Source organism: Talpa occidentalis, unplaced genomic scaffold (genome assembly GCF_014898055.3).
Source record: "Talpa occidentalis isolate TD23 unplaced genomic scaffold, MPIMG_talOcc4v2.1 talOcc4.9, whole genome shotgun sequence".
NCBI lineage: Eukaryota > Metazoa > Chordata > Mammalia > Eulipotyphla > Talpidae > Talpa > Talpa occidentalis.
In genome coordinates, this window is record NW_023605305.1 from 41479096 (window position 1) to 41492843 (window position 13748).

Here is a 13748-nt window from a genome sequence, read left to right on the forward strand (position 1 = left end):
AAAACCAATTCCAGCAGGGAAGCTGGCTCCTATGTGAGGCTAATGGAAGTCTCTGGCTGTGAGGCATCATGTACTCAATTTCTTAAAGACTTAGAGAAACCGTTCCTTGGTTTCAGCATCTCTTTAAAAATTAATGTTAATTGTGATTTTATTTACTTTTAATTATTTTCTGGGAATGACTTATTCTTTGCTGATTGGTTTTAGACAAATCCTTTAGAAGACACTGGAAAGAATGCTAAGGGATTAGCATCTGTTTCTCTTGAAAGCAGAATTACTCATCTGTCTGTGTATTCATAATAAGAAATGTTTGTTCTCTACTTGTAGGAAACATCGTTTGGAATTTTGTACAGAACACTCTGCTACTATCCTCAAATTTCTCTCTAAGAAACCAACATTAGCAGTAAATGACTTGAAACATATTGGTTGTACTATGTTAGTGTTTGACAGCAACTGCAAGCAAAATGAAGTGTATGCACTTCATCCTAGTACTTGCCCAGTGCCTTCCATATTATTCACAATTGAAAATGCTATCGACTTAAAGATTATTCAGCAATATGTGATTTCCATCCATTATTACCAAATATACATTTTTTTTCCTGACGGAAAATAACGGTCTTTAAAACTACCTAAAGTTGGGCCTCCCTGGTGGTGCAGAGGGTTGAGTGCAGTGCTATGAAGCTGTCTGCAGCCTCTGCAGCACCAGTTCGATTCCCAGCCCACCAGGGAGAATCCCACAAGGCGAGGCAGACCTCTCCTGTCTCACCTACTGCACCCCTCAGCAGTGTATTTCAGTCAATCTGCCTGTTCTGTTCTCCATTCTGTCTCTGGTGGATCCTCTCACCCCACCCCCCTTACCTCTGGCATGTACCACAGTTCTTGTATAAAAATAGTGAGTATGGCACATATTAAAAAAACGAGCAACAACAAATATTGGTGAGGCTGTAGAGAAAAAGGAACTTCCCTGCACTGCTGATGGGAGTGCAAACTGGTCCATCCACTATGGAAAGCTGTGTGGAAATTCCTCAACCTGCTAAAGATAGAGCTTCCATATGATCCAGCAATTCCACTCCTAGGTATTTACCCAAAGGACACAGAATCATTAATTCAAAAGGGCACCTGCACCCCTATGTTTATAGCCACACTATTTACAAATAGCTAAGCTATGGAAACAATCTAGATGCCCAAAAATAGATAACTGGATCAAGAAGATGTGGTGCATATACACAATGGAATATTACTCAGCAATCAAAAGAAGATAAACTCATGCCATTTGTAGCAAGATGGATGGAGCTGAAAGGGATCATGCTCAGCAAAATAAGCCAGAAAGAAAAAGAAAAATACTGGATGGTCTCACTCATAGCAGGAATTTAGAAAACCTAAATAAGGGACCAGGAAAAAGACAAAGACAAATTATAATAAAGTAAAAATCAAAATCAACAAGCAACAATAAACCAGAGACACTCTAGAGGGGGGAGTGGAGGAGGGATTAGGGTCAAAATATGGGGGGTGGGAATTGTATGGGAACTATAACCAAGATGAAAATGCATACATTGTGCAAAAAAGAAAAATTATGTAAAAAATATATAAAATAAAAAATAATAAATGGTATTACCATTCACAAAAAAGAAAATTTATTTAAAAAAAAAACTAAAGTTAAAAGTGGGGTGAAGCCATATTATTTTAGAATTGTGGGATGTTAAGGTATCCTAAAATTATAGAAGGCCATTTGTCATGTGAGTTATATCAGCTCCCTATGGTATTTATTATCTCTATAATACATCCAGAGACAGGATACTATGGGCCTTGCAGGTAAATAGCTGTCTTTACCTATCTGTATCTGTCTCTCTCTATATAGATTGCATATATTCTCATATTGATCTACATTCTGTAACTTAATTTGTCACCTAGCTTAACTCTGGAGCTATTTTGTTGGTCTGTCTCTTGTTATATTTCTCTCTTTCCCATCCTTCCTCCCTCTTTTCATGCATCAGTCTCTCCCTTTCCATCCCTTCTCCTTCCTCTCCTGCCTTCCCTCCCTCTATAAGAATTTGCCTTCACGGTGGTTCCTTACATATATTAAGAACCACTAATATGGAGGAATGATGAGAGATAAGATGGCTGATATAAATTGGGACAAAATAAGGTTTAAGGATCAAACTAAGGAACGTGTATATTCTTTAGGCATCTCCCTATGAACACCTGATATAATGCATTGCACTTAGTGATACAGCAAATATTTTAGTCATTAAGTTTCATAAGAAGAAAATATATATTTAAAATATAATTTAAGATATATTGAGTTTATTTTATGTATTTTTACATAATTCTTCATTTTTGCACAATGTATACATTTTCATCTTGGTTATAGTCTCCATACAATTCCCACCCCCCTTATTTTGACCCTACTTCCTCCTTCCCTCCCTCCTCTAATGTGTCTCTGATTTACAGTTGCTTGTTGATTTTGATTTTTACTTTATTATAATTAGTCTTTTTCCTGGTCCCTTATTTAAGTTTTCTAGATTCCTGCTATGAGTGAGACCATCCAGTATTTTTCTTTTTCTTTCTGGCTTATTTTGCTGAGCATGATCCCTTTCAGCTCCATCCATCTTGCTGCAAATGGCATGAGTTTATCTTTTTTGATTGCTGAGTAATATTCCATTGTGTATATGCACCACATCTTCTTGATCCAGTCATCTATTTTTGGGCATCTAGATTGTTTCCATAGCTTAGCTATTGTAAATAGTGCAGCTATAAACACAGGGGTGCAGGTGCCCTTTTGAATTAATGTTTCTGTGTCCTTTGTGTAAATAACAGACACATGGACCAATGGAACCAAATAGAAAATCCAGAAATAAACCCACAGATTTACAGTCAACTAATCTTTGACAAAGGAGCAAAGAATATGCAATGGAGCAAAGAAAGTTTGTTCAATAAATGGTGCTGGGGAAACTGGGTCGCTACATGCAAAAGAATGAAGCTTGACTACTACCTCACACTATATAGAGTTATTTTTACCATAAGAGAAGAAAATATTATGTGATGATATATTTTGGATGAACTAGGATTTAAAAAATGAGAAAAGATGCTTTAGTATTAAATTCAAAATTGGCCATACCTTTTAATTCTGTTCTCCCTACCAGCTCTTCCACAGAAATGAATCTAGCCTCTTGTGAGCTGAATCTTCTCTGCTATCACATTTATAATCTTAAGGGCAATATATTTATCTTATGATCCAGCTTCATCCTACGTTCTCAGAAATTCCTTTTCTGATTAGCATCAAAGGTGACATCCCTTTTCAAAACTTCTTTAGTATATCTCTCTACTCACTTGGCAATTTTTTTTTTACATTTGTACCTTTAATATATGTATTACAGTCTCTACCACTTAATATTAAGCTTCTTGAAGACAAAACCATCTCATTTATAGTTGTATTTCCTACAGGACTGCCCATGTCACTTTCTTTATACATCAATACTTATACAACAAATATTTGTTGACTGCATGTGAGAAGTATTTCGCAACCCAATTCGGTATCCCGGGAATCAACTTAGACAGTAGCAATTGCCTCCCAGAACAGGAATTGGCAAAAAAATTTTGTAAATATTAGCAACTATTTTAGACGTTGCAAGACAAGAGGCAAAAGCAAGGGTATTACTCAAGAACTTGTATAACAAAGGAGAAAATACATTTTCATAAGAATTTTATTTATAAAATTCAAAATGTAATTCAGTAAAATTTTAATACAAGTCTATTAATAAAAAAATCTTTTTTGAGGGGATAGCGTTTAACTTATTACAGTTTCTATCATGAAATTTTTCTTTTCACCTTTTATTACTGACCAATTATGAGATTTTTGCATATTTTACATATTTCATCCTTGAAGATTCTTTTCACAAAATAGTGCTGCCAAATGCTACAACTCATGAGCATATGATTTTAATTAAGCATAGTAATTGCTTGAAAGGAACTTATAAAATTCTCTTAGATTCTTCTCTTGATATTTGCCTTTTAGAATGTCATTATGGAGTAGTCATTTCCAATTGAAAGTTAAGTGGAAACTCCTTGACTGCACAGTTAAATGGATTTTGAAATATGAACATGTCTTGCACTTAAATTTTAAAAATGCTGCTGGAACTGAGCTTATAAAATCTACCCTGCAAATTTGTCTGGAAATGTACTCTTTTTAATTTTTGACAGCACTGGAAGTATACAATGTTACTTGACTTGTGATCCAAACATTAGTTTTCATCAAAATAACATCACCATATTTGATGTTTCACAATAAGCATTGTTTTTCTCTGTAATGTTAGGATGAATTTATTAATAAACATTATCGAGTCACAGAAAGATCTAATTTCTAAAGTCGCTCATCAAATATAATAGAGTGGAAGGGCTCTCCCTTTCATGAAAAAAAATTTCAGTCTAAGCATAAAAAAAAACTTCCATAAAACGTATGCCAACTAAGCTATCAAAGTTTGGTTGTGTATATAAAATGTCATTCTGTTTCTATTTTCACCAAAAAAAAAAAAAAAAATCACAGAACTGATGATGTTGGCTCTACTGGTTCAAAAAAAGAGACGAGTGAAACTTTCTCCTCAGAGTACCTGAAGGTGAATGAACACTTAGCCATGAACTCCTTATATTTTCACAAGCTTTGTAAATTAGACTTAAGTACGACATTTTCTGATCCATTGCTATCATATCCATTTGTATCACATTGCATCAGATTCCACTTCAGGTTGCACTGATACAGCATCTTAGTTTCATTGAATATGTTCTAACCTGAAGTCACTCCACAAACTTCATTCCAGTAAATTCCTCAGTTACTACAAAGTCTGATTGATTCCTCGGAGGAGCAATTGAGTAACTAACTCATTGCTAATATCTATTGTCTCATCAGAGAAAAGGAAAACCACTCAAAAACATTTGCCTTGTTTTTATTTTTTGCTTAATGTTGATTTACAACTCTGTATATGATTTATAAGTATCATCCACACTTCTACAAATGTATGTTATCACACCACACCCACCACCAAAGCCCCAACAATTCTCCGCTATAGACCCCTCTCCCTTATTCTTCCTCCCTCCCCTTCTGGTGGCCTCAGTTCTGCAGTCAGGTTTCCAGGGTTTGTTTTGTTTTTGTGTGTGCTCCTTGGTTTTGTTTTTTGTATTCCACATTTTAGTGCAATCATCTGTTATTGGTCTTTTACCCTTCTGAGTTATTTCACAATATAATCTTTAGTTCCATCCATGTTGTCATAAATGGTAAGATTTCATCTTTTTTTTAACAGCTGACTAGTATTCTGTCATGTATATCTTATTGGTGTATAACAATAGTTTCAGGCATATAACTTTATTCCCTGTATTGAGTAATGATTACCACAAATAAGTCTTGTTAACATCCATCAGATTATTCTTCTTAAGGAGGCACTAATTATCTATTAAAGTTGTATTGTACACCAAAATACAATACAAACATTTAAAAAAAAACAAAACACTTCACACCTAGGCTGAGTGAGTCAGAGAGTAATGATGGGTTTGGTATTGTCTCAGTATTTCTACTTAAAATACCCAAGATTAATACATTAACTATAATTAAAGAATTTGGGTCAGCTAAAACATTATTTAAACATTTTACTTATTAGAGAAAGAAACCCATGATCATTCTCAAATCTGGGTAAGGTGTCAACAACAGCCTTTCAAAAATCTGACCCCTCCTAAATTTGAGCCTCTGGATGGACTTTGTAAGAACTGTCTCAGTTTTTATTTCTTATGTGTGTTACTTAGGGCATCAGAGGCAACCCAGGAAGAACAGGACCGGATGGGTCCCCAGGCCCTCGAGGAGCAAAAGGTTCATCAGGCCTGCAGGGAAGCCCAGGAGCTCTAGGCCCAAAGGTACTTGAATGTTTTGTCATGGATGAGCAGAAGTGATGATCCTTACTGCCCCTAAGTTCTTTGGCTCAATCACAGGTTGGTAAGATTAATAGCTGTTAATAAGATTTCAATTGTGAAAAGACAAGGGGAAAAAAGAAAAGTATGTGGCCTGATGCAGCTAGCTCCAGACCCGCAGCCAGCCATATAAAGCATCACCTCCAGGAATGATGTTTTAAAAAAGGTTCTTTGATTCATTTTGGTTCTGCTTCCCTCTCTGGCATCATCTTCTCCAAAACAGAGAAATTTTATTTGTTCTAAATATATACTTTCTCAGACACACTTCCTATTCATCTAACTCTAAATTTAAATAACCAATTAATCTGCAAAGAGGAGATTATTTCTTAGAATCAAAATGACAGTAATTAAGTTTTGTATTAACATTCATTACATGCAGTGTTTCTGCATGTCAATGGACTTTCCAAACAAAACTGTTATAAATTTCTCTCTGTAGCATTGACTAGAGACAATCTAGAGATTGGTAAAACATTTAAAGCTATTTCATAAAAACCTAGCATGAAAATATGGCACCCTTATCTATATTACCTCTTAATCAATTTGCATAGTTTCACTTCTAAAGAATGTTCAAGTTTTCTGACCCAAATTGTTTATAATTTGAGCCTTCTGTTAATGTTTATACCATCAATATCCCTTTCCACTAAAACTCAGGGTAGCTGAGTAAATGCTAAAACTAAAGAAACAAAAAGATCCCTGCCACTTTCATCTGAATCTGTAGTGAAATAATCCTTATTTGTCAAATGTGAAAGCTATATCTTTGTCTAATATACTGAAAGATAATTTGATAATCTTAAAGAATCTTTGGTCAAAGTCTACCTAAAATAAATTTTCTTTAACACATCTCTAAGCTCCATGTAATTCCCAAGTTTAAGAAGTAATGTGAACAATGTTGCAATTCTAATTTCAGACACAAAATAAATTTAATTTAAAAAACAAGACTTAATATTTAAAAATAATGGTGATTAAGTATATCTATAAAGTGAACTTTTAGGAGATAAAGGGAGTTTATATCAAAGGAGTCGTGGGATACTAGTGATAGGAATTTTTGAATGAGAGAAATTAAAAGATAAGCATGACAAAAGCAAGGGTTCACACATCAGAAAACTTCTCTCTTTCCGGAACCAGGTGGCTGAAACTTCTCTCTATGATATGGAAAACACAGAATAATAACAAGTCAACCAAAATGCCAGTTACACACACACACACACCCCCCCCCACCCCACCCCACCCCCCATCACTATTCTCTGTATAGCCCATTAGTCTCCTCTTTCCACATTTACAGACACAATCTCTGGAATTTCTTTTCCCTAATTCTCTATTCTTGTTCAATATAATCAAATATTACTTAAGTGGTAAATAGTATTGGAGAGAATGAGCATGGAGAATTTCATAGTACCTGTACTCTCCCTAAAGATGGAGTTGTATTTGGGTTTAACTTAAAAGCCAACATTTCTGGAGATCCTGAAGTTAACATCACCTTTCTTTTTTTGTCCATAGGGTGAACAAGGGTTACCTGGTCAACCTGGAATTCAAGGAAAAAGAGGTCACAGAGGAGCACAAGGAGATCAAGGACCATGTGGAGAGCCTGGCCTGAAAGGACAGCCTGTATGTGCCAACACAGAAATCCACTAAACACTTATTCCAGGACCAGCCCACCATGGCACAGTAATGATAATTGTATCTATTCATGTTGCAGGGGGAACATGGTGTTCAAGGTCTGACAGGTTTCCAAGGATTCCCAGGCCCCAAAGTATGTTTACTTATTTTCTGCTAGTCTTCTACCTATATAAAAAAGAAAATGTTGAAATACCAATATTTATCTCTGACTTTAGCTTTTTGTTCAATCTGCAAAGATTCATTTGGTATAGTTATATATGCATATACATATTCGAGTTTTGAGTGTGATCATTTTAAAAACATAGGTAACTATTTCTCTAGCAAGTATACTTTATAGTTTGCTTTTGTTCCTTCTCATCCACTTCTTTTTTTTTTAAAGACAGAAGCTTATTTATTTTTAAAGATTTATTTATGCATACAAGAACTGGGGTACAGGTCAGAGGGGCGGGGGATGTGTGTGAGAGGATTCACCAGAGAGAGAGAGTGGGGAACAGAGCAGGTGGTTCTACTGAAATACACTGCTGAGGGGAGCAGCGGACAAGACAGGAGAGGTCTGTCATGCCATATGGGTATCTCCCTGACTGGGGGATTGAACTCGTGCTGCAGAGGCTGTGGATAGCTTCACAGTGCTGTGCTTAACCCCCGTGCCACCAGAGAACCCTTCATCCATTTTCTCAAATGTTTTATCACAAAAATTACAAGCCATTCTTCACAGTTGAGAGAATGAGTGAACTCTACCTAGATTTTACCACTAATATTTTACTCTACTTGCTCTATTATGTGCCATCTATCCATTTCTCTCTTCTTGCAATCCAGTTTTGGTGTATTTCAAAAGTTTAAAGACCCTACAAAATATTTCAGCATGCACATCATAAACTATCACATTCCAGTTTTTAAAGAGCCAATTTTTAATAGATAATTACAAGGCTTTTTCATCTGTAAAATGTTCATATCGAACTAAAGATTTCAGCTCTTTATTTTTATTTCTAGGGTCCTGAAGGAGATGCTGGCATTGTTGGAATATCAGGTCCTAAAGGTCCTATAGGACAGAGAGTAAGTATAAAGTCATTTTGCCTGCCCAGCATTTGTGATTCCTTGCCAGTTGTAGGAGTTAAGGTTAAGAGCTCTAAAATTAATACACTCCAAATTAATGACTTACTAAAATGACTTTTAAGGTACAAATTACTAGAGCACATGCAGAAGTCCTCAAACTTTTTCAATTATATGACTCATCTGAGCAAAAGACCACCCATATTTCCCAGTTCTTACTTTTAAAAAATCATCAGAATTAATGTGAGTACTACTTAATGTATTTATTAACATGCACCAGGAACAAAAAAACAGAAAGCAGATTTATAAGTATTAATGCAACCAGAGACCACCCCCGGGTACCACCTGGAAGAGGCTTGCCTATGACCTGAGTTCCTGAGACCACACTTTGAAAAATATTTCCTGATAGCTATGTTTCCCCAGCTCAGGGGTAGGTATCCCCAGAGAGGGATCAGGAACCTGCTTAAAGAGTTGCAAAATACAAGGACTGAAGAACTCCTTAGCTGTTTAGTGCCTGGAATTGCAACTGTACAAAATATGACTAGGATACATACGCTACCAAAAATTGCTAGTTATTGTATTTGTTTATTGTTGTATATTGTTCATTGATTTTTTGCTTTTTATTAACTATAGTTCTCTAATTTTTAAAATGGCCTATAAAACTGAAAATGATTTAAAAAGCACCTATAAAACATCAAACAGTAGTTTGACTATAGTAGCAGCACCTCTGTGACTAACAGTCACTTCTGTAGAGAAAGCAGGGAAAAGACGGCAAATCAGATATAGGAGGAAGAAGCCTTAAAGACCTTTGCAACAGAAAACCAGTGTCTTTTTCAAAATAGTAACTGAAAAATGAAAAATTTGAAATCCTATACCCCTCACCTATCTCCACAATAAATTTTTTTAAGGAATACAAAGAGCAGTGTTGTCATGGAAAAAGTTTAAAGACCCTTCTCAACATTTCTTCAGGTGCAAATTTATTAGTTATTTTTATGATTTTTGAAGAACCATGGAAAGTTGGGGGTTTTATATAAAATTTTCAATTCTTGATAATCCACAGGTGGGTTATATATTACTAGGTTTCTCTATAGTAAATATTGCTTTTAAGTTCTTATATATATTAAGTTCCCTACTAATTAAATCCATTCATTCTAGTTTTATTAAATTCTCAACTAATTAAATACTTTCTTGATATTGTCAAAGGAAGTTTGGCCACCTGCCTAGCATCTGTCCTAAGCAGAGTCTTACCAGGTACTGGGGTTCTGGAGGCCAGGATCTAAGCCTATATAGGTTTCCCTTGCTCTACAAGTCGAGAGAGTAGAGGTCCTATGAAAACTTTCTTAAGTTGAAATGATAAAAAGAAGCAGTTACCATTAAATTATATGGAAAATTTTTGAGCCTTCCCCGACCCAAAAGATAATCTACCAAATCATCCAATATAACACATCAAACCTAAGACAACACTAACATCCAGTAAAAGTGAGACTGATGTGACATATACATCCTGTATCAAGTATTTCCCAGAGAAGGAGCTTGACAGTGCCACTCTAGCTGCTTGGGGTGTAACAGCTGCAAAACAAACACTGATTATCTATTTTTGCTTTCCACCTTTTGTTAAAATGAAAATCCTCTTCAGATTTCTTTCAGTTAGTGAAAACAGGTACTAATGTAAGTCTTTCACAAAAGACAAATGGCATAGGCAAACTTTTGAAAAGTGGAAGATTCCTGTATTGCTTTGCAATTCCAAAAATCTTACCAGTTCACCCATAGCTCATAAATACTAATTTTTAAGTGCAGATAATCCTTTATTAAGTCACTATAGAGATAAATGAAAAGTTTAGATATTTAGCAAAAGACTGTTATGTAGCAGGAACTTGTATCCAGTTCGTGACCTTTGTGTAATTTAATCCTAATATAAAAATCCTGTGAGAGATTTTGTAATCTCCATTTTTCAGATGGGGAAACTAAGTCTCTGAAAGGTAATCTAGTCAAGGCTATAGATAGTTAATATATAGGAAAATCATAATCTGTATCCACATCTGTTTGACCAAGTAATATGTTAGAAGGTTACTTTTTTAATTGCATAACAAGAATGTAGAATGATATTAAGTAGACCAGTATCTTGTTCTTGCTCAATAGTCAATAAATATGTAATGAAAACTATATTAAATCACTTGAAATATGAAATATGAATTACTAGTTTCCATTGCAAAGCTGTATTTATGTAAGTAACTGGTACCATTCATTAAAATTATGGCACCTCATTTTTGGACACATTTAGATAAACAGATAATTTTTTGCTCTTTTGGTCTACTTTTTCTAGAGGCCACTTTTAATTCCATTTTTTAAACTAATGATCATTTCAGTCAGTGATATTATAGGCAGGTTTATTAGCTTAAAGTTTTGTGACTTTTATTCAGTGATAAACCAGTCTAGAAGATATGTTTAAGAAAAATCTAATCTCTTGATTTAATTGTGGATCTTTGGGAATTGGATATCATATTTGTAAATTATTCTTTAAGCTGGTCTTTTTGTTTAAAATTGATTCCATTGGTTTACTTTTAGAGTATTAGAAAATTTCTTTCTAGACCAACTTAATGTTAAAATTTGTTGCTGGATTGCATCACATTATCTTGTTTGATAGTTTTTGCTAGACATCAGTAGACATTGGAAAAAGAGAAAGCCTCCTAGATATCTACATTTATGTACTCCATATTAAGTGTGAATCAGAAAGACTGAAATTTGCATCCAGTGTGAGTAGATGTTGGGGGGAATAAACCTAAAACAAGTATTTTGTATTCATTATGAAATGATAGTCTTCATACTTAGTTTGGGAGGTTGTTGTCATATTCATAGTTTTCATATGTAATTCTCAAATTGCTCCATATGATAGAGCACATATGATGCCCTCTGATTCTCTCCTATACATTCTGGTTCCTATACTTTCTTTCTCCCCTATACTTTTTTCAAGATGCGTGTCACTCAGGCATCTATCTGCTTCTTCAACATCTTTAAAGAAATATATTCAAAATTTTGGTCATCTTTCTATGTAGTCTTTTTCAATAAAGTAACTCCATTTGTTACATAATTATACACATATGAAATGGCATGATTGAAGTTAACACCATATAAAAATTGTAACGCTAATTTATCATTTTGTTAGAAATTATATAGATAGAAGATTCCAGGTAAGAAACTATAATAATATGCAGAATTGTGTCACGGACTGCAAATCAAAATTACTGTGCTTTCTACTAATACTAAAAGAGTGTGTAATAAAAACTGGCATTATGTGGACATGGGCTGTTTTACCATTGGATAAGAAATTTTATACTGGCAATGAAACTCCCTATTTTTCTTTTGCCCCAACAGGGAAGCACTGGCCCCCTCGGCAAAGAAGGTATAATAGGCCCAACAGGTAGAACTGTAAGTTTGTCACAATTCAGGTCCTTTTTTTCTTTTTCATATTCCTCCCTCCAGCCCCCTTTAATCCTATTTGTAGCTAATCCACAAAGAAATTATCTTGGATATTTGAGATGCAAAGGGCAAGTATAGATGTGTATTTTCTTCTGGAAGCTGATTCCTTAAAACTTACTGATCGTGTGGTCAGGAGGAAGGTATATATAGTGATGCAGACATTTAAAACTTGGGTTGAGAAAGGAAAATAGAACTGGTACAGGGGAGAAAAGGTTGAGAATCACATGCACAGAAGTGATCTCTATAACAAAAAGAATCAATTTTCTGAAAAGAGAAAGTATAACACAAGGAGTCAGATAGTTCAGATTTGAGTCTACAAGTGCCACTTTACATGAAAGAAAGTACTAGTCGGTGGTAACAGCAGGGAAACCAGAAAAATACAAGGTTACAATAGATGAGTTCCAAGAAAGGATTAGTCAACAGTGATCTTTAAGAAACTATGTTGCAGTAGAATATAGAATACACATTGCAATGAAGAAGAAATTAGATAAAATATTTAATAATAACTTCACAAATTCTTTCAGAAAATTTTCAGGAAAAATATTTTCATATAACTCATGAAAAAACAGATGAAGTTCACAGTTACTCAAGATGACTCAACTAGTGGTTGCACAGCTGATGTTCTCACATCAAGGCCTCTTATTCAGGCGTGACCATTTCATGCATCATCATGGAACGCTTAAGAATTAGTTGTATCACACCTGAAAGGAGACATCAAACATTGTATAAAAATGAAAAACAATGTAAAAATAAAAAAGAATTAAAGAATTAGTTGTATCTACTTTGCCTGACTTGTAGTGTTTCATGATGCTAGGTGGGTGAAATCTGATACAATGAAGAGTATATAATAGGATACCAATATTCTAAAATCTGATTAATTGCCCCAGACATATGTGTGTATACACATATGTGTGGTGTGTGTCAACATTTGATTAGAAAAATGTATGCAGAGATATGTACTAGATCATTAATACTGGGTTAGCGGTAGGGAGGAGATTTAAAAAAGTTCTGCAAAAAAAACTTAATCAGTTTTTTAAGTTAATATCCAACTTTAAAATGGGCGAAGGACATGGTAGGAAATGCAAAAACAGTAATATAAGTGGTCAATAGTGACTTTATATTTTTAGCTTGTAAAATTAATAGAGTGATAGTGCATGACATGTATCAAAAGAATTATACACTTCCCTAGATTGTAGGTATGTGTATATGATTTTAAACTTTCTGGAGGACAATATCAAAAATTTAGAGCCCAAGGATATTTATCACAGTGTTATGAATAGTGTTTATAATATCAGACTATGCATTCTCTTCAACTGCACATGAAACATTCTCTGAAATAAACCATATCTTGGACCACAAAACAAATTTTGCTTAACTTAAAAGAATTGAAGTCATATAAGGTCTTGTTCTCTGGCCATGATGGAATTAAACTAAAAATCAAAAACCTAGAAAGACAATAATAAAATATTCAAACACTTGGAAATTAAACCACACATTTCTAAATAATACACAGACCAAAGAAGATGTCTCAAAGAAGGGTAGAAAATATTTTGAATTGAATGAAAATATATGGAACATATCAAAATTTGTGGAATATAGCTCAGAAGGAAAAATAGAAACAAAAGAGGAAATCATCTCAGAAACAAGGTCTTTGG

At 34.4% G+C, this 13748-nt stretch overlaps 1 protein-coding gene across 1 annotated transcript in view; it reads left to right on the top strand.

Moving 5' to 3' along the window:
• COL24A1 (collagen type XXIV alpha 1 chain) overlaps positions 1 to 13748 on the top strand; it is a 260287-nt gene that overhangs the window by 218711 nt on the left and 27828 nt on the right. Inside the window, exons 48-52 of the mRNA XM_037499346.1 lie at positions 5788 to 5895; positions 7447 to 7554; positions 7646 to 7699; positions 8557 to 8619; positions 11989 to 12042. Of these exons, the coding sequence (XP_037355243.1) occupies positions 5788 to 5895; positions 7447 to 7554; positions 7646 to 7699; positions 8557 to 8619; positions 11989 to 12042 (387 nt within the window). The remainder of the gene's footprint in view (positions 1 to 5787; positions 5896 to 7446; positions 7555 to 7645; positions 7700 to 8556; positions 8620 to 11988; positions 12043 to 13748) is intronic.